General features: G+C 41.2%; 1 protein-coding gene across 1 annotated transcript in view; it reads left to right on the top strand.

The window, feature by feature from the left end:
* oca2 (oculocutaneous albinism II) overlaps positions 1–20981 on the top strand; it is a 507586-nt gene that overhangs the window by 389550 nt on the left and 97055 nt on the right. The window contains exons 20-22 of the mRNA XM_059963277.1: positions 240–299; positions 4468–4572; positions 17966–18059. Of these exons, the coding sequence (XP_059819260.1) occupies positions 240–299; positions 4468–4572; positions 17966–18059 (259 nt within the window). The remainder of the gene's footprint in view (positions 1–239; positions 300–4467; positions 4573–17965; positions 18060–20981) is intronic.

The following is a 20981-nucleotide window of genomic DNA, read 5'->3' on the forward strand; positions in this document are numbered from 1 at the left end:
CTGTAGTTCTATAACCTTGAGGCAGGGTCTTCTAGCAAAGTGATAAATCCATGCTGAGATCTACTTTCAGGGAAGACTTTGTAACTAATGGTGTCATATTAACTAAAAAATGACAAACTTACCAGAAGTGCAACTAGTTATTTGCTGACCCTGTCTTTTCAGAGAGCAACCAAGCGACCATGTCTTGCACTGATCATCTCTTTCTTGATTTTACACTTAATTTACCATTTCTATTTTAGGCATTGGCCAACTTGCAATTGATTGACTACATCGGAGAACAGACTGCCGTTCTGATAAAGGTAACTCCTAACTGTTAGAGTGGAAGCTCTCAGAACAGAACTTGCTGCTTCTGCTGCTATCCACGCAAAGTATGACTGATCTCAAGTTGCCCCAGTGCTATTGAGATCACATTTATCATGAATGAAATGAGAAGGATCCATTTGCTGCAGTTAGCAGCTCTGGCCACACCAGAGGTTGGTGCCGATATGAGAAGAATTACAGGCTGATTAATGGTCGGTTTCTGATATTCAAAGTTCTCCTCCCTCTTGGCAATAGCTGCACTGATCTGAGATTATTTGCATCCTTTACCAGAGTCGAAGACGTACTTGTGGTCTGTCTTCCTTCACATCCTATGTTTGGAAGTAATCTACTATTTGTAGCATTCATGGAACATCATGATTTTCGGATGAGACACCACAAGTACATATTGGATGCACCTTCTCTGAAGTGCTTGTTAAAAGTGCTATGATAAGACCATAGGACCTTAAGATATAGGAGCAGAATTAGGCTATTGGTCTCATTACATCTACTCCACCATTTCATCACGTCTAATCTATTTTCTCACTCAGCACCAATCTCCTGCCTTCTCCCCATATCCTTTCATGCCCTGACCAATCAAGTACCTATGAACCCCTGCCTTAAATATATGCAATAACTTGGCCTCCACATCCAGCCATGGCATCGAATTCCCCAGGTTTACCACTCTCTGGCTAAAGAAATCCCACCTCATTTTTGTTCTAAAAGGACACTCCTCTATTCTGCAGTCGTGTCCTCTGGTCTTAGACTCCTCCAGCATAAGAAACATTCTCTCCACATCCACTTTATTGAGGCCTTTCAACATTCAATAGGTTTCAATGAGGTCACTCTTCATTCTTCTGAACTCCAGTGAGTACAGGCCCAGACCCAGCAAACACTCTTCATATGACAAGCCTTTCAATCTGGGAATCATTTTCGTAAACCTCCTTTGAATCCTCTCCAGTTTCAGCATATCCTTTCTAAGATAAGGGGCTCAGAACTCCTCACATTACTCAAAGTTAGGCCTCACCAGTGCTTTTTGAAGCCGCCACCATTACATGTAGTATACTGCAATTAGATATGCCAGAAGACTTGTGCACAGTGGGCTTTCACAAATATCAATAACGTGGTGCCTTTACAATTTTTCGTTGGTCATTTTGACAGAAGAATATAACCTGGACTCAGGATATGATGTCTCTTGGCTAAGCCACATGGGAATGTTACCAATTCTCAGCTGAGTAGTTACATGCTCAAGTCTTTAGAATGTAATCTAACTCTTATTCCTATGCCCCAACACATTTAACTAGCTCTCCAATGCAGCTGCTAAGATCAGGAAGGCAGCATATTGAGCAATATGATAGCAGAGTATTAAGTTGATGGTCTGATTTAAACTGCCAGGCAGGTGGGGCTAAAAGCAGGTTATTAATTCCTCATGCAGCTCATCACTTCCCATTGCCAAACAGATGCTCTGAATCAAAGGCACTAACAATGCCAGGGGCTGTCCTGAAATATTTTAATTAGCCTGACCCCAACTGGCCGCAATTAACTCCAATCAGCCATGTGGACTGCTGGCAACAGTCTTTAAATCTGCCTTGAATCTGCAAAGAAGAATCATTCTTAAAATGAAATTGACAGACTCTTTAAAAATAATTCTTTGCCAACACCCCACTGTTAGTGATTCAACTAATTTCATTGCTGCATTAAGGTATTAATTATTATTGCTCTGAACATATTTACTGATGTTCCTAGAAGGCAGAGGTCACCAAACTTGTGAAACTGACCTGAAGTTAACAAACAGGTTCAAAAAGAAATTGCACATTTCGATGGTGTTAGTTTATGTAAGATCCAGGCCATTACTGTTATGCCATCTGGCAGAATATTATCTAACATGACAGGATTTGCACAAATCAAGACCTCCTACAAGAAGATGCAGAATGGGCTGTGGTTTCAGAAAGAACAGGTCTTCAAAGTAGTAGTGTGGAACTATTTGGTTTACCAGAGAGGGCAAGCACGATATAGGTGTAAAGTGCCATCTGTAACACCCTCCCCACACAGAGTTCAGTTGTTCAGCTAATGTGATAGCATAACACTATTACAGTGCCAACAACCTAATTTTAGTGCTGCCACTGTATGTAAGGAGTTTGTACGTTCTCCCCGTGACTGTGTGAGTTTTCTTTGGGTGGTCTGGTTTCCTCTTACATTTTGGGGTTGGGTGGGTTGGTAGGTTAATCAGTCACATAGGTAAAATTGTGTGGCATAGGCTCATTGGGCTGGAAGGGCCTGTGACTGTGCTGTATAAATGAATAAGAATATTTATAATGCACATCATTCTGACTCAGAGTTGTGTTATATAACCTGGAAGAAGGCCATTTTGCTCATCGTTCCTCTGTGGTTATCTTACTGAGGTGTATGGTGATCTTATGGAGGAATACAGTGAACATTTACAGGTGTATATTGAAGGTGTATATAAAGTGAATACAGTCTCTTCCCCAGGGTTGGGGAACGAAGAACTCAATGGCATAGGTTTCAGGTGAGAGGAAAATTGAAAAGAGATTTGAGGTGCTACTTTTTTCCCCCACACAGAGAGTTGTGGGTATATGCAATGAGGTGCCAGAAGAAGTGGTTGAGGCAAGTTCAATAACAACATTTAAAAGGTGCTTGATCAGGTGCAAGGATCCAGCAGGCCAAAAGTGAGCAAATGGGTATCTTGGTTAGTATAGACCAGTTGTCCAAGTGTCCTGTTTTCATATTTTATGACTAAGACATGATGAGTTTTTGACTCGTACCAGTTCTATGAAAAAATTCTTTAAATAGTCCTGCTCTCTAACTCTTTCCAAATAGTCCTGTAAATTTTATTTCTTTCCACTCTATCTCATTGTCTTTCAAAAGTCTTTAATGCACCTGCATTCAGCACCTTTTCAGACAGAACATTCTACATTATACCAGCTCACTGTTTCCTCTGTCAATTTACTACATTCAGCTAATTGCATTAAACTTGCCTCCCTTAGTTACTGACCCTCCTTTTACCAGAAACACGTTTATTTAAATTTTCAATGACTTTGAATACTTTCCTGTATTTGCTAGAATATAAGAAATTAATTGTAGTTAGTGACTAACATTGGATTAATAAATGGTAAAATGCTTCAATTAATTTGCATTTCAGAGCATATCTTTGCACTACAGCAGCTGGGGAAATGGAAATTCACCCTTACAAAATCACAAATCACTACCAAAAACTTTGAGATATAGAACAAAAAATGGTCTTGTTGAATTTAAATGAATAATAAATAAATGCACAATGTATACTGAGAACTGAACTTGTTTGCCAAGAACAATGACAATATGTTGCTGGTTCACGGTGGGAGACCACTTAAGGGATTTGCTTTGGAAACTGACAAGACAATCTCTTCTATTGGTGTTTGTGCAATGACAGTTAATGAAACAATATATAATCCATTTTTAGTTTATTTAAACAACCACCTGCTGCCCACAAGACTATTATTTATATTGCCTATAGCTCGTCTACTGGTGTTGGACTACTTTTGAGATAAAAACCTCCAACAGGAATGCATCTCCACTTATATAGGATTCAATGGGTAAAATGTTTGTATTACAGAAAACTGTATGAATAGTGTTCCAGAAATGAAACCTTCTATAACATAACTGTAGTTTTGTTTAAAATTCTCAATGTATTATGGGGAAGAGAAATATAATGTATAACCTCATTGCCTATCTAGTCAGTTTAGATCATTATTGTTGGTTACTTTTGGATATCTGATCGTGCTGTTCTTGTACATGCTCTGCAAATACAGAATTATTTCTTAATGCAATGCATTTCTTATTTCTTTTGCCTAGATCTAATTTTGGATTCCATACTTTTCTTTTAACACAGTAACATTATACTGAAGCAAAATTTGACAGATGCTGGTAATATGAAATATAATCAAAAAATGCTGAAAATATTCAACAGGTCAGGCAGCACCTGTCAGGGGAAAACAGGTCGTGCTTTTGATCAGACTTACATTGACTAGGTTTATGATGATGAGTCACTAACTTGAAACGTTGGCTGTGTGTGCCCGACCTACTGCGAGTTTCCCCATTGGGATTTCCTGATATTTGTCACTTATTTTTTTCTACACTAATGCCCTGTATTTTTTTTTCTCTTTACTCCAGTCTGTGCCAGAAGACCAACGACTTGCAATTGCTCTAATCCTGGTCATTTGGGTCAGTGCCCTCGCAAGTTCTCTGATAGATAACATTCCTTTCACTGCAACCATGGTAAGACAAATATTGGATGTTTGGACAAAAAAATAGTCAATTCAACTTCTCAGTTCAACCTTCCTAATTGTATCTCAGTGTTTTTTTTTGTTTCATGTCAACTTTGAGAAAACCCTTTCAGCTCACTATCCATCTTTAGTGTTGCTTCTTCCCCTCCAGCATCAGATTTCTGAATGGACAATGGCCCAAGGCATGAACATGATCTCCATTTTGCACTGATTAATTAATTTAATTTTAATATATTTACTATTGTATTTTATAGTATTTTATGTATTGTATTGTACTGCACAGCTGCAACAAAAAACAAATTTCATGACGTATATCAGTGATAATAAAACAAATTCTGATTCTGTTCAAACAAGACAGTTTCTGAGAATATTGAACAACAGAAAAATCAACTTAAAAGAAATTTTAAGAAATACAATTTGCTTGGACCATGCATTTGTAGCAAAATATCTCCTTGCGTGATTAAACTTCAAATATATTCATTTGTAGCAAGGTAACATCTTTGAACTTTCACTAATAAATTACTTACTTCAGTAATTGGGAGGTCAAAAATAGTTTTGTTTTGCATCACAAACTCTACTTCTTGGCTATTAAATTTATATATCTTCTAGACAGCTGTCTACAATACAACATAGTCATTTAAAACTTCACTGTTACATCTGATCAATAATTGAATTCCAGACCAGAAATCGTGCATAACTAAATCTTCTTATTCCCCCTCTGCAAGTTCTCTTGCTTGGAGCTATAATCTCTTCACCTGACAGTTCACTGGTTTCCAAACCAACACTTGTTGTCTATGGTGTACAGATGTAATATCATCCCATTCCCCTGTGATCATTGTCCGAATTCACTTCCTGTAAGATCACCCCTCTGCTTATGCAGACTCTCAGTTAAGCAGTTCCTCAATTACAAGATTTCTGCCAGTATTTTGTAATCCATCCATAATTTTACTCTTATGCCTCTTTAGCCCTTTAATTCTTAAGTCTGTGCCTCTCTAATGTTTGCCTCTTGCTTATCACAGTCTTAGAGTTGTACAATGTGTAAGCAAGTCCTTTAGCCCATCACATCCATGCAACCTAGTGTCCACCTCATTTAATCCCACCTCCCTGAATTTGGCCCATATCCTTCTCAGCCTTTCCTATCCATGCGCTTGTGAATTTAATTGTCCCACTTTTTGGCTGTGATTTGAGCTGTCAAGCTTATAAACTTGCTGAGATCTGCTCCCATTCTCTCCTTAAAGTTGCTAAAAAAAAGCTTTGTGTTTTGCCTAACATCTCCATTTGTCACATTTCTCCTTGTGTGTCCTGGTTCTACTTAACCTTATCTATTCTGCATGTTATTTCCTCAAAGAATTTCAACAGATTTGTCAGACAAGATTCCCCTTTAGAAAACCATGCTGACTTGAACCTATTTTACCACATATCTCCAAGTACCTTGAAAACTCATCCTTACCTAATAGATTCCATCATATTTCCAACCACTGATGTCATAATAACTGGCCCATAATTTAATTTCTTCTGCTTCCCTACGTTCTTAATCCTTACATACTGTTTGGGTCAAATTTGACCTGTTTTGACATTTGACAACAAGAAAAACACCTTAAAACCTCACTTAAAACACTTTTATACAGGTGCTACAAATTTTTGTACATTGAGGCAATTCCGAGTCAAATTTGACCCATATCTGTTGAAATGGATTTTAGATCGCTGAAACATTAATTAAGGATTAATCACCCATTTATTAATGTCAGATAGGTTACTTACACATTCTAAAGAGATCTGTGGTTCAAAATTTGGTACAGACACTTGTTATGAGGGGATTCTTTGGCCAGGTCAAAATTGACATCTGCAATTTTCCAGTAGTCAGGAACTATTCCAGAAACTAATGATTCTTGAAAGATAATTTCTAATTATCTCTTCTGCTACTTCTTTCAGAATGCTGGGGTGTAGTCTATCTGGTCCAGGTGACTGATCTAGTGTACCTTCAGCCTTTTCAGTTTCCCAAGCACCTTCTCCTTAGTTATAGCGATGACCCTCACTTTTGCACCATGACATTTTTGCTTTTCTGGTATTGTGCTTGTGTCTTCCACAGAAAAGACTGATGCAATTTTCTTAAGTTTGTCTGCCATTTCTTTGTCTCCAATTACTAACTCTCCAACATAATTTTTCAGCAGTATGATATCCACTCTCATCTCCCTTTTACTCTTCACATATCTGAAAACTTTTTGTTTCCTCTTTTATATTATTGACTAGCTTACCTTCATATTTTGTCCTTTCTTTCTTTATGGCTTTTTCAGTTGCCCTCTATTGCTTTTTAACATCTCCCCAATCCTCTAAGTTTTGCTATTTTATATGCCCTCTCTCTTGCTTTTATGCTGTGTTTGACTTCCCTTGTCAGCCACAGTTGCCTCATCCTCCCTTTTAGAATACTTTTTAATCTTTGGGATGTATCTTTCCTGTGCCTTCTGAACTTCCCCCAGAAACACCAGCCATTGTTGTTCTGCTGTCATTTCTGCTAGTGTCCCCTTCCAGTCAACTTTGATCAGCTCCTCTCTCATGCCTCTGTAATTCCTTTTACTCCACTGTAATATTGATACATTTGATATTACCTTCTCCTTCATAAATTGCAGGCTGAATTCTATCATATTATGATCATTGTCTCCCCAAGGGTTCCTTTACCTTAAACTCCCTAATCATATCTGGGTCATTACATAACCCCAATCCAGAATTGCCAATCCTGTGGAGGGTTCAACCACAAACTGCTCTAAAAAGCATTCGTAACTATTCTACAAATTCCTACTCTTAGGATCCAGCACTAACTGGATTTTCCACAATCTACCTGCATATTGAAATCCCCCATGATTATCACAACATTGCCATTTGTACATGCTGTTTTAATCTCCTCTTATAATTTGTAGCCCATATCTTGGCTACTGTTTGGAGTCTTGTATATTACTCCCATTAGGGTCTTTTTGCAGTTTCTCAGCTCTATCCGCAAGGATTCTATGTCATCTAATCCCATGTCATGTCTTTCTAAGGATTTGATATCATTTTGTTAGCAAAGGGGGTCACCATACCCCTCTGCCTACCTGCCTGTCTTTTCAATACAAAGTGTATCCTTGGATATTAAGCTCCCAACTATGATCTTTCAGCCATGACTCAGAGATGGCCACAACATCATACTTCCCAATGTCTAATTGCACTGCAAGATCGTTTACTTTAATCTGTACACTGTGTGCATTCAAATATAAAACCTTCAGTCTTATATTCATCGCCTTTTTTGATTTTGGCCCTTTGTTACACTTTAACTCATCCTACTGACTACAATTTTGCCCTATTATCTGACTGTCCATCCTCATAGTCTCGCTATGCTTTGCACCTAGTCATACATCAACTACCCCGTTTTCAACCCTTTCATTACAGTTCCCATCCCCCAGCCAAATCAATTGAAACTTACCCCAACAGCTCTAGCAAACCTGCAGGCTGGGACATTGGTCCCCCTTGGGTTCAGGTTTAACCCTTCCTTTTTGTACAGGACATAGAAACATAGAAAACCTAATCACAATTCAGGCCCTTCAGCCCACAAAGTTGTGCCGAACATGTCCCTACCTTAGAAATTACTAGGCTTACCCATAGCCCTCTATTTTTCCAAGCCCCATGTACCTATCCAAAAGTCTCTTAAAAGACCCTATTGTATCCACCTCCACCACAATTGCCGGCAGCCCATTCCACTCACTCACCTCTCTCTGAGTAAAAAACCTAACCCTGACATCTCCTCTGTACCTACTCCCCAGCACTTTAAAACTGTGTCCTCTTCTGGCAACCATTTCAGCCCTGGGAAAAAGCCTCTGACTATCCACACGATCAATGCCTCCCATCATCTTAATACATCTCTATCAGTTCACCTCTCATCCTCCGTCGTTCCAAGGAGAAAAGTCCGAGTTCACTCAACCTATTCTCATAAGGCATGCTCCCCAATCCAGGCAACATCCTTGTAAATCCCCTCTGCACCCTTTCTATGGTTTCCACATCCTTTCTGTAGTTAGGCAAACAGAACTGAGCACAGTACTCCAAGTGGGGTCTGACCAGAGTCTTATATAGCTGCAACATTACCTCTTGGCTCCTAAATTCAATTCCAGGATTGATGAAGGCCAATACACCACATGCCTTCTTAACTACAGAATCAACACGCGCAGCTGCTTTGAGCGTCCTATGGACTCGGACCCCAAGATCCCTCTGATCCTCCACACTGCCAAGAGTCTTACCATTAATACTATATTCTGCCATCATATTTGACCTACCAAAATATACCACTTCACACTTATCTGGGTTGAACTCCATCTGCCACTTCTCAGCCCAGTTTCACATACTATCAATGTCCCGCTGGAACCTCTGACAGCCCTGTACACTATCCACAACTCCTCCAACCTTTGTGACATCAGCAAATTTACTAACCCATCCCTCCACTTCTTTATCCAGATCATTTATAAAAATCACAAAGAGTAAGGGTCCCAGAACAGATCCCTGAGGCACACCACTGGTCACTGACCTCCATGCAGAAAATGACCTGTCTACAACCACTCTTTGCCTTCAGTGGGCAAGCCAGTTCAGGATCCATAAAGCAATGTCTCCTTGGATCCCATGCCTCCTTACTTTCTCAATAAGTCTTGCATGGGGTACCTTATCAAATGCCTTGCTGAAATCCATATACACTACATCTACTGCTCTTCCTTCATCAATGGGTTTAGTCACACCCTCAAAACATTCAATCAGGCTCATAAGGCATGACCTGCCTTTGACAAAGCCATGCTGACTATTCCTAACATATTATACCTCTCCAAATGTTCATAGTTCCTGCCTCTCAGGATCTTCTCCATCAACTTACCAACCACTGAAGTAAGACTCACTGGTCTATAATTTCCTGGGCTATCTCTACTCCCTTTCTTGAATAAAAGAACAATATCCACAACCCTCCAATCTTCCGGAACCTCTCCTGTCCCCATTGATGATGCAAAGATCATCACCAGAGGCTCAGCAATCTCCTACCTCATCTCCCACAGTAGCCTGGGGTACATCTCATCCAGTCCCGGTGACTTATCCAACTTGATGCTTTCCAAAAGCTCCAACACATCTTTCTTAATACCTACATGCTCAAGCTTTTCAGTCTGTTGCAAGTCATCACTACAATCACCAAGATCCTTTTCCATAGTGAATACTGAAGTATTCATTAAGTATCCCTGCTATTTCCTCCGGTTCCGTAGACACTTCCCCACTCTCACATTTGATAGGTCCTATTCTTTTACGTCCTATCCTCTTGCTCTTCACATACTTATAGAATGCCTTGGGGTTTTCCTTAATCCTGTCTGCCAAGGCCTACTGATGGCCCCTTCTGGCTCTCTTAATTTCCTTCTTAAGCTCTTTCCTGTTAGCCTTATAATCTTCTAGATCTCTAACATTACCTAGCTCTCTGAACCTTTTGTAAGCTTTTCTTTTCTTCTTGACTAGATTTATTACAGCCTTGGTACACCATAACTTCCCTGTCTCATTGGAACATAGCAATGCAGAACTCCACACAAATATCCCCTGAACATTTGCAACATTTCTTTCGTACTTTTCCCTGAGAACATCTGTTCCCAATTTAAGCTTCCAATTTCCTGCCTGATAGCTTCATAATTCCCCTTACTCCAATTAAACACTTTTCTAACTTGTCTGTTCCTATCTCTCACCAAAGCTATTGTAAAGAAAATAGAATTATGATCACTATCTCCAAAATACTCTCCCACTGAGAGATCTGACACCTGACCAGGTTCATTTCCCAATACCAAATCAAGTACAGCTTCTCCTCCTGCAGGCTTATCTACATATTGTGTCAAGAAGCCTTCCTGAACACACCTAACAAACTCCACCTCATCTAAAGCCCTGGCTCCAGGGAAATGCCAATCGATATTTGGGAAATTAAAATCTCCCTTTACGACAACTCTGTTATTATTACACATTTCCTGGATTTGTTTCCCTATCTGCTCCTTGATATCCCTGTTACTATTGGCTGGCCTATAAAAAACACCCAGTAGAGTTATTGACCCCTTCCTGTTCCTAACCTCCACACACAGAGACTCCATAGACAATCCCTCCATGGTGTCCACCTTTTCTGCAGCCGTGACACTATCTCTGATCAGCAGTGCTATGCCCCCACCTCTTTTGCCTCCCTCCCTGTCCTTTCTGAACCATCTAAAACCCGGCACGTGAAGTAACCATTCCTGTCCTTGAGCCATCCAAGTCTCTGTAATGGCCACAACATCATAGCTCCAAGTACTGATCTCTGAATTCATCCACTTTGTTCACAATAATCCTTGCGTTAAGATAGACAAATACCTTCCCCAGAATGATCCCAGTCTGGAACCCTGCTCCCTCAACCAACTCATCTATTAAATCACCCTGCTTTTACCCTCACTGGCACATGGCACAGGCAGCAATCCTGGAGGTCCTGCAAATCAGCTTTCTGCCAAACTCCCTATATTCTCTGATCAAGACCTTCTCCCCTTTCCCACCTACAGTACTGTATCTCATTGTCACCAATGTGTACACAACTTCTGGCTCTTCACCCTCCCCCTTTAGAATGCTGTCAAGCTGATCTGGGACATCCCTGACCCTGGCACTTAGGAGGCAATATACCATCTGGGTGTCCCTTTCATGTCCACAGAGTCTGCTGTCTACTCCTCTAAGTACGGAATCACCAATCATGACCGCACTACTTTTCTCTCCCCTACCCTTCTGAGCTACAGAGCCAGACTCAGTGCCGGAGACCAGATCACTTGGACTTCCCTGAGCCCCCCAGTAGCATCCAAAATAGTATGCTTATTACTGAGAGGAAAAGCCACTGGCTACCCTTTTCCTTTCCCTCTCCTGATGATCACCCAGTCACCTGCCTCCTACAACTTAGAGGTCACTACCTTTCTGTCTCCTCCTCATTTTCCCATCTGAACCAAATGTTCAAAAGCTCCACTTCCTTCACACAGTCTCCATGGAGCTGGATCTTGATGCATTTCATTCCGATGTAGTTACCAAGGAGACTGGGGGTCCCACATCTCACACAAAGAACATAACACTACCTCCAGACCCATTTTCAATGCACTAGACATGTACCGACAGAAAAGAAAACTTACTAGAAACTTTCTTATTTACTGGTCCGCGCGTGCCCAAACCTGTTCTCGCCTAAGCCTGTTGAGCCTCTCGCCGAGAAGAAAAGGCGAAAGTGCTCGAGCTCTTCTTAAACCTTGCGCAGCGTCACCAACGAATGACCTCTCAAGCTGATTGCCACCTGCCGAGAGAAGTAAATGGACTTAACAATTCGCAAGCTGATTGCTGCCGGCTGTGGAAAAAAATGGACGTGTCTCTTGTCTGCTTGTCTTGAGTTATTTTTATAATGATACACAAATAGGTCATTCGGACCATCAGGTCCATGTGGTTCCAATGGGAGCAGTCCTGTTTGTCCCGTTCCTCCTTATTTTCCTGTCTCTCCTGTTCTCTCTCCTTCTCTATCTCCTGCATGCCCATTTCCATTTTGCCATTAACCTACAGTAAGTGGTAGTTGCTCAGTTCTGGAGCAGTGAGGGACAGAATAAATGCAATCATTGCCAGTGATGTCCACATCCTACAGTACGAATGACATTTTAAAAATATTTCGATCATTGCTGTCTTGCTGATTATTCAGGTCTGATCCATAAATGGGATTGTACTGATGATTAGAGACCTAGAATTCTGCAGCATGGATACAGGCCCTTTGGCCCAACATTCATGCCAGCCAGATTACCAACCTGAGTTAGTCTCATTTCACCTTGCTTAGGTGAAATCCTTTCCTATCCATGTATGTGTCCAAATGTCTTTTAAATGTGATTGAACCCACATCTACCACTTCTTCTGACAGCTCATCCCATATATCCTCCACTCTCTGTGTGTAAAAGTTGCCTCTCAGGTTCCTTTTAAATCTTCCCCCTCTCACCTTAAAACTATGCCCTTTAGTGTTAGGCTTCCCTACCCTCGAAAAAAGACTATGGGACTGTTCACCTTATCTGCACACCTCAGGATTTTATATACTATTATAAGGTCATCCCCTCAGTCCCCTGCAGGGAAAACAGTCCCGACTTATCCAGTTTGTCTTTATACCCCTGAAGCCCACAATACTCAATTGATCTAAATTTTGGTGTATGGCACCAGTATCTTCACACCCTCATCCATCACCCACACCCTCTGCAGTTGTTTAAGTTGACTATTGTTTGCAACCATATCAAAACAAACATGCAGACTATTATTTAAATGGGGAGAGAATTCAAAGTTCTGAGATGAAACGGGACTTGGGAGTCCTCGTGCAGGATACCCTTAAGGTTAAACTCCAGGTTGAGTCGGTGGTGAAGAAGGCAAATGCAATATTGGCATTCATTTCTAGAGGAATAGAGTATAGGAGCAGGGATGTGATGTTGAGGCTCAATAAGGCACTGGTAAAACCTCACTTGGAATACTGTGTACAGTTTTGGGCTCCTTATTTACGAATGGATGTGCTGACATTGGAGAGGGTTCAGAGAAGATTCACTAGAATGATTCTGGCAATGAGAGGGTTAACATATGAGGAACGTTTGACCGCTCTTGGACTGTACTCCTTGGAGTTTAGAAGAATGAGGGGGGACCTCATAGAAACATTTCGAATATTGAAAGGCATGGACAGAGTGGATGTGGCAAAGTTGTTTCACATGGTGGGGGAGTCTAGTACGAGAGGGCATGACTTGAGGATTGGAGGGCACCTGTTCAGAACAGAGATGCGAAAATTTTTTTTTAGCTGAAGGGTGGTGAATCTATGGAATTTGTTGCCACGGGCAGCAGTGGAGGCCAAGTCATTGGGTGTATTTAAGGCAGAGATTGATAGGTATCTGAGTAGTCAGGGCATCACAGGTTATGGTGAGAAGGAGGGGGAGTGGGACTAAAGGGGAGATTGGATCAGCTCATGATGAAATGGTGGAGCAGAGTCAATGGGCCGAATGGCCTACTTCTGCTCCTTTGTCTTATGGTCTTATGGTCTAAAACATAGACAGAGTTGGCACGATAGCATAGTCATTAGCATAACATTTTACAGTACCAGTGACCTGGGTTCATTTTCCATCGCTGTTTGTAAGGAGTTAATACTTTCTCTCCGTGACCACCTGTATTTCCTCTGGATGCTCTGATTTCCTCTCACAGTCCAAAGTCAAACCGGTTAGTAGGTTAATTGGTCATTGGAAATTGTCTCGAAATAAGGCTAGAGTTAAATCGAGGGTTGCTGGGTGGCAACCTATTCCTCGCTGTATTGCAATAACCTCCAGAGGAAAGTGAGCTGAAAAGTTGTCTTAAAAGCTACATTTACATAGGTGCATGCAGTGGCCATGTTATTAGGTGCCTCCTGTACCCAACAATAAAGTGGCCACTAAGTGTATGTTCATTGCCTTCTGCTGCTGTAGCCCATTCGTTTCAAAGTTCAACATGTTGTGCATTCAGAGATGCTCTTCTGCACACCACTGTTATTTGAGTTACCATCGCCTTCCTGACAGCTTTAACCAGTCTGGTCATTCTGTTGTGACCCCTCTCACTAACAAGGTGATTTTACCCACAACTGCTGCTCACTGGATTTTTTCACAACATTCACTGGGAACTCTACAGACTGTTGTGTGTGAAAATCCCAGGAGATCAGGAGATTCTGAGGCACTCAATCCATCCCATCTGGCACCAATGCTCATTCCATGTTTAAAATCATTTAAATCACATTTCTTCCCCGTTCTATGTTCAGTCTGAACAACAACTGAGCCACTTAACCATGTCTTATACGCATTGATTTGCTACCACATGATTAGCTGATTGGATATTTATATTAACGAGTAGGTGTACAAGTGTATCCAATAAAGTGGCCACTGAGTGTAGTTGACTCAGTAAGATCTTATCAGAGGCTTGGCACAAAGGCATGGAATCTGCTCACTCTTGTGCTTTGAAATCTGTAACAGATCTCAAGCACCAGTTAAACCACCTAGAGCCCACAGACTGAATTGTTTTTCGCACAAAACTTTTATAAGACCGTAAGATATGGGAGCAGAATTAGGCCATTTGGCCCTTTGAAACTGCTCCGTCATTTCATCATGGTTGATCCGTTTTTCCTTTTAGCCCCAATCTCCTGCCTTCTCCCCGTATCACTTCATGCCCTGACCAATCAAGAAATTAGAGAGAGTACAGAGGAGATTTACTAGAATGTTACCTGGATTTCAGCACCTAAGTTACAGAGAAAGGTTGAACAAGTTCGGTCTTTATTCTTTGGAGCATAGAAAGTTGAGGGGGGACTTGATAGAGGTATTTAAAATTATGAGGGGGATAGATAAAGTTTTTCCATTGAGAGTAGGGGAGATTCAACCAGAGGACATGAGTTGAGAGTTAAGGGGCAAAAGTTTAGGGGTAACACGAGAGGGAATTTCTTTACTCAGAGAGTGGTAGCTGAGTGGAATGAAATTCCAGTAGAAGTGGTAGAAGCAGGTTCAATTTTGTCATAAAAAAAATTGGATAGGTATATGGACGGGAAAGGAATGGAGGGTTATGGGCTGAGTGCAGGTAGGTGGGACTAGGTGAGAGTAAGCATTCAGCATGGACTAGAAGGGCCGAGATGGCTTGTTTCCGTGCTGCAATTGTTATATGGTTAATATCAACCTCTGCCTTAGATATACATGACCTGTAGCAACGAATTTCACAGATTCACCACTCTCTGGCGAAAGAAGTTCCTCCTCATCTCCATTCTGAAAGGACACCCCTCTATTATGAGGCAGTGTCCTCTGGTCTTAGACTCTCTCACCATCGGAAACATCCTCTCCACATCCATTCCATCGACCTTTCACCATTCAATAGTTGTCAATGAGGTCACCCTTTATTCTTCTGAGTTCCAGAGAATACAGGCCTAGGACCATCAAATGCTCTTAACATGACAGGCCATTCAATCCTGGAATAATTTTTGTGAACCTTCTTTGAGCTCTCTCCAGATTCAACACATCCTTCCTAAGATAAGGGGCCCAAAACTGCTCATAATACTCCAAGTGAAGCCTCACCAGTGCTTTATAAAGTCTCAACATTACACCCTTGGTTTTATATTCTAGCCCTCTTGAAAAGAATGTGAACACCACATTTGTCTTCCTCACCACAGACTCAAACTGCTAATAGGATCAGCCATGATGGAATGGTGGGTCAGACTAGATGGGCCGAATAGCCTAATTCTGCTTCTATGTCTTATGGTCTTAACCTTTAGGGAATCCTGCATAAGGACTCCCAATTCCCTTTGTGCCTCTCTTTATTTAGAAAATAGTCAACCCTTTCATTTCTTCTACCAAAAAGTATGAGCATACACTTCCCAACACTATATTCCATCTGCCATTTCTTTGCCCATTTTCTTAATCTGTCTGAGTCCTTCTGTAGCCTCTCTACTTCCTCAAAGCTATCTCTTCTTCCACCTACCTGTGTATCGTCTGCAAAGTTTTCAATAAAGCCATCAATTCCATCATCCAAATCATTGACATATGAAGTTTAAAAAAAAAATCGGTCTCAACATTGACCCCTGTGGAACACCATTAGTAACCAGCAGCCAACCACTCTTTGCCTCCAACCAATCAGTCATTGCTTTACGCATGCTAGGATCTTTTCCGTGGGCTCATAGCTTATTATGTAGCCTCATGTGTGGCACCTTGTCAAAGGCCTCCTGAAAATCCAAGTACACAACATCAACCAATTCCCCTTTGTCTATCCTTCTTGTTATTTCTTCAAATAATTCCAACAGATTTGTCAGGAAGGATTTCCCCTTGTGGAAACCGTGCTAAATATAGCCTATTTTATCATGTGTCTCCAGGTACCCTGAGACTTCATCCTTAAGAATTGACTCCCACATCTTCCCAACCACTGAGACCAGACTAACTGGCCTATAATTACCTTTCTTCTGATTCCCTCCCTTTTTGAAGAGTGGAATGACGTTTACAATTTTCCAGTGTTCTGGAACCATTCCCAAATCTAATGATCCTTGAAAGATCTTTACTAATGCTTCCACAATCTCCAATCTCTTCAGCCACCTCTTTTAGAACCCTGGGGTGTACACTATCTCGTCTAGGTGACATCTACGTTCAGATTTTTCAGTTTCCTAAGAAACGTCTGCCAAGTAATGGTAACTTCATGCACTTCACAAACCCTGACTCCAGTAACTTCCAACATACTGCTAATGTTTTCCACAGAAAAGACTGATGCAAAATACTTAATTATTTTGACTGCCATTTCCTAGTCCCTCATTACTACCTTGCCAGCTGGTGGTGTAGTGGTATCAGAGCCAGACTTCAGAGCGAAGGCTCCTGAGTTCGAATCCAGCCGGCTCCTTTGCACGCTTTCCATCTGTGCAGGATTGAGCGTCAAGCTAGCAACTTGGCCTCATAAAAACAAGAAAACCTGCTTTAAAAAAAAGCCGTAATGATCCTGATGACTCCACTCAGAGTTAAGGGCTTTCTTCTCCTCCTTCTCCTCCCTCTCTCTTGTTAGTTGCCTTCTGTTGGCATTTAAAAGCTTCCTAATTCTCTAACTTCCCACTAATTTTTGCTCTATTATGTGCCCTCTCTTTTGCTTTTATGTTGGCCTTGACTTCTCTTGTTATCCATGGTTGTATCATTTTGCCATTAGAATACTTCTTCCTCTTTCGGATGTGTATATCCTGTGCCTTCTGAGTTGCTTCCAGAAATTCCAGACATTGCTGCTCTGCCATCATCTCTACCAGTGTTCTTTTCCAATCAGTTCTGGCCAACTCCTCTCTCATATCTCTAATTCTCTTTACTCCAACTTCCATGGTATGTTGAACTCTACTGGATCAAAATCGACCTCAGCTGTCTTGAAAAATGTGTTTAATTTCCATTTTCCTCCTAAACATAATGTCTCTGATGCTGTGTGCATGTGACATTCTGCAAACACTACAAGTGGCACAGTAGTGGAGCAGATAGCCCAATGCTTTACAGCACCAGCGATTAGTGTTCATTTCCCGCTGCTGTCTGTAAGGAGTTTGTATGTTCTCCCCATGACTACATGGGTTTCCTCCAGGTGCTGTGGTTTCCTCCCACATTCCAAACATGTACAGGTTAGGGTGAATAAATTCTGGGCATGCCAGGAGCATGGTGACACTTGCAGGATGTCCCCAGCACGAATCTTGGAGTGTTTTGGTTGCTGACGCAGAATGACACACTTCACTTTATGTTTCCAGGTTGCAATGCACTTGTGACAAATAAAGCTAATCTAATCTAATAAATTTTTCATTGCACCTATGCATACGTGCACTTGTCCATATGACAATGAACTCTTTTCTGTAATAGATTCCTGTGCTGCTAAATCTGAGCCAGGCTGCTGATGTAAACCTGCCTGTGAAACCTCTGATTTTCGCCCTGGCAATGGGAGCCTGCTTGGGAGGTGAGTGACAGTGTGGTATTAAATCACCCTAGAAGACGGACTATTTTATTAACAAGAGGCAATAAGGTTGTTCCATCAAAGTGCATGGCAGATGAGTTCCTGAAATTTTAACTGAAATGTGTGGTGTCATTTTTCTCGTCTTCAATACTTCTCCCACTGACAGCAGCACTGAATATGATGAAGTTTCTTTCTACATAGGAACCAAATTAGTGAGAGAAAATCCTTGGTGAAGTTCGTACATGGGAGTTTTTGTAAGTGTGATTGCTGGGTGCTCGTTGCTTTCTTCCAGCTTTTATGCCTGACCCTCCATTGGTCGGGTCGACCATGGATGTTGCACCCCAGCTGTCTACGTAATACGCAAGCCAGCGCAGTACGATATGGAGAGCAAGTTGTTCCCAGGTTTTATGAATCAGGGATAGTTACTGATTTTAGAATTTGTCGTATGAATGTTTGATCTGAAGAATTGTTGACTCCCCATTTTATCATGCACTTGTTCAGCCATCTTCCCACACTCTTTGAAATGTTAAAACTCTACTTCCTCTTCATTTCTAAGCAGATCAACTACTTCTTAGAAAAAGTACTTGTTTACTGGGAAGCCAGTGTTCCTTGTCCATACTTGATTGAACTGAATGGCTTGCATATGACATTGGAACTTTTAAATTACATGCAAGTCAGACCAGGTGAGGACACCATTATCATTCCTGATGATATTACTGAACCAGATGGGGTTTCACAACAATCTGGACAAATCACGGTCACCATTGCAGATATCATATTTTCCGTTTAATTCCAGATGTCACACTTAATTTCCTAAATTTAATTCCACAGGTATTATTGTGGGATTAAACTTACGGATAGACTCCGTCTACCATTGCTGCAAAGCGCTGTAAATACTTCAAACCACTTTTTATAATGCTGTTTGTTTATTCCAGATGTGCACTGTTTACAGATTATCTGCAGGTTATTTTGATTTTCATCTATGGGTTACAATATAGAATGCAGCCTGAAGCCCACTATCCCTGTGAAGGTGCTTTTCCAATTTCATTCTGATCCCTCATAATTTTGCTGTAGCTTTACTTTTTCTCTTTTGCTTTGAATATGTACTCATTTTGGTGTAAGTGTGAAGCCTTGGCATGATAGTAATGTTAACCCTTTGCCAGCCATTACTTCCATGCTGGAAACATGAGCACAGCTTCCATAGTAGATAGGTGAAGAGGCAGGTCATGTTGAAGAAGCAGGGAGTCTGCAGGAGGACTAGGACAGATTAGGAGAGTGGACAGAAACAGATGGAATACAGTGTAAAGAAGTGTATGGCCCTGCACTATAGTAGAAGGAATAAAGGCATAGACTGTTTTCTCAATGGTATAGAAACATAGAAACATAGAAAATAGGTGCAGGAGTAGGCCATTCGGCCCTTTGAGCCTGCACCGCCATTCAGTATGATCATGGCTGATCATCCAACTCAGAACCCAGTACCTGCTTTCTCTCCATACCCCCGGATCCCTTTAGCCACAAGGGCCATATCTAACGTCCTCTTAAATATAGCCAATGAACCGGCCTCAACTGTTTGCTGTGGCAGAGAATTTTACAGATTCACCACTCTCTGTGAAGAATTTCACAGATTCACCACTCTCTGTGTGGAGAATTTCACAGATTCACCACTCTCTGTGTGAAGAGAATGGGGAATGAATTCAGGAATCAGAAGTGCAAAGGGTCTTGGGACCGCCAGTGCAGGACTCCCTAAAGGTTAACTTGCAGGCTGGGTCGGTAGTAAGGAAGACAAATGCAAAGTTAGCATTCATTTCCAGGAAGATGTAATGCTGAGGCTTTATAAGGCATTGGTCAGACCGCACTTGGAGTATTGTGAGCAGGCTTGGGCCCCGTATCTTCGGAAGGATAGGGTACAGAAGAGGTTTGCAAGAATGAAAGGGGTAATTTATGAGGACTATTTGATAACTCTGGGCTTGTACTCATTGGAGCATAGAAGAGTGACAGGGGTTCTCATTGAAACCTATTATTCAAAGGCCAGATTAGAATGTTTTCAGTAGTTGGAAAGTCGTGGACCAGAGGGCACAACCTCAGGATGGAAGGACACCCATTTAGAATAGGGATAAGGAGGAGTTTCTTTAGCCAGAGTATAGTGAATGTGTGGAATTCACTGCCACGGACTGCCATGCAGGGCAAGTCATTCGGTTAATTTAAAGCTGAAGTTGATAGGTTCTTGACAACGGTTACAGGGAGAAGGCAGGAAAATGGTGTTGAAAAGGCAGGGAAAGCAGCCATTATTGAATGAGGGAGGAGACTCGATTGGCTGAAGGGCAGAATGGTTTTATTGTCATAATCTGATGCTTTAGAATTATCCTTTTCATTTATTGTATATCGCTACCTCTCATATTCCCTCAAAAGCCTCCTAACAATTTTCCTCATGCTCTTCCACATTTTCTTAAATGTTTCAGTTGCAGCCTTGTAGCTAAATTGTCTACATTCTGCTTTTATGTACTGCCCATGTGGTGTAATGAGATACAAAGAATTGAATGGTCAATGAAGGGATTGATAGCAAACTATCCCAGAGCCAGACCAGTAGTGGTAAACATGAATAATGCATTCATGTGTTGTAAAGGATAAGATAAATGGACTGGTTTGAGGGGTATATTATTTCTCTGCAGAATATTATTATGATGAATATGTTTTAACATAAGGCTTCAAGCTTTGGCAGAAGAAAATGATTAATACATAATAGATGAGTAAAAGCGAAGTCTTTTGATTACACGTCCTTGCAGTCAGCCTCATTAAAGATACAACTGTGGTCAGGATAAGAGTCAACGGTTTCAGGAATAGATTCTGAGAACTCAGGTTCTTCAGAAAAATGCAATGATAATGTAGCAGAGAACAGAGAGAAAAATCATAACACAAGCAATCCCG

This window comes from Hypanus sabinus, chromosome 3 (assembly GCF_030144855.1).
Source record: "Hypanus sabinus isolate sHypSab1 chromosome 3, sHypSab1.hap1, whole genome shotgun sequence".
Lineage (NCBI taxonomy): Eukaryota > Metazoa > Chordata > Chondrichthyes > Myliobatiformes > Dasyatidae > Hypanus > Hypanus sabinus.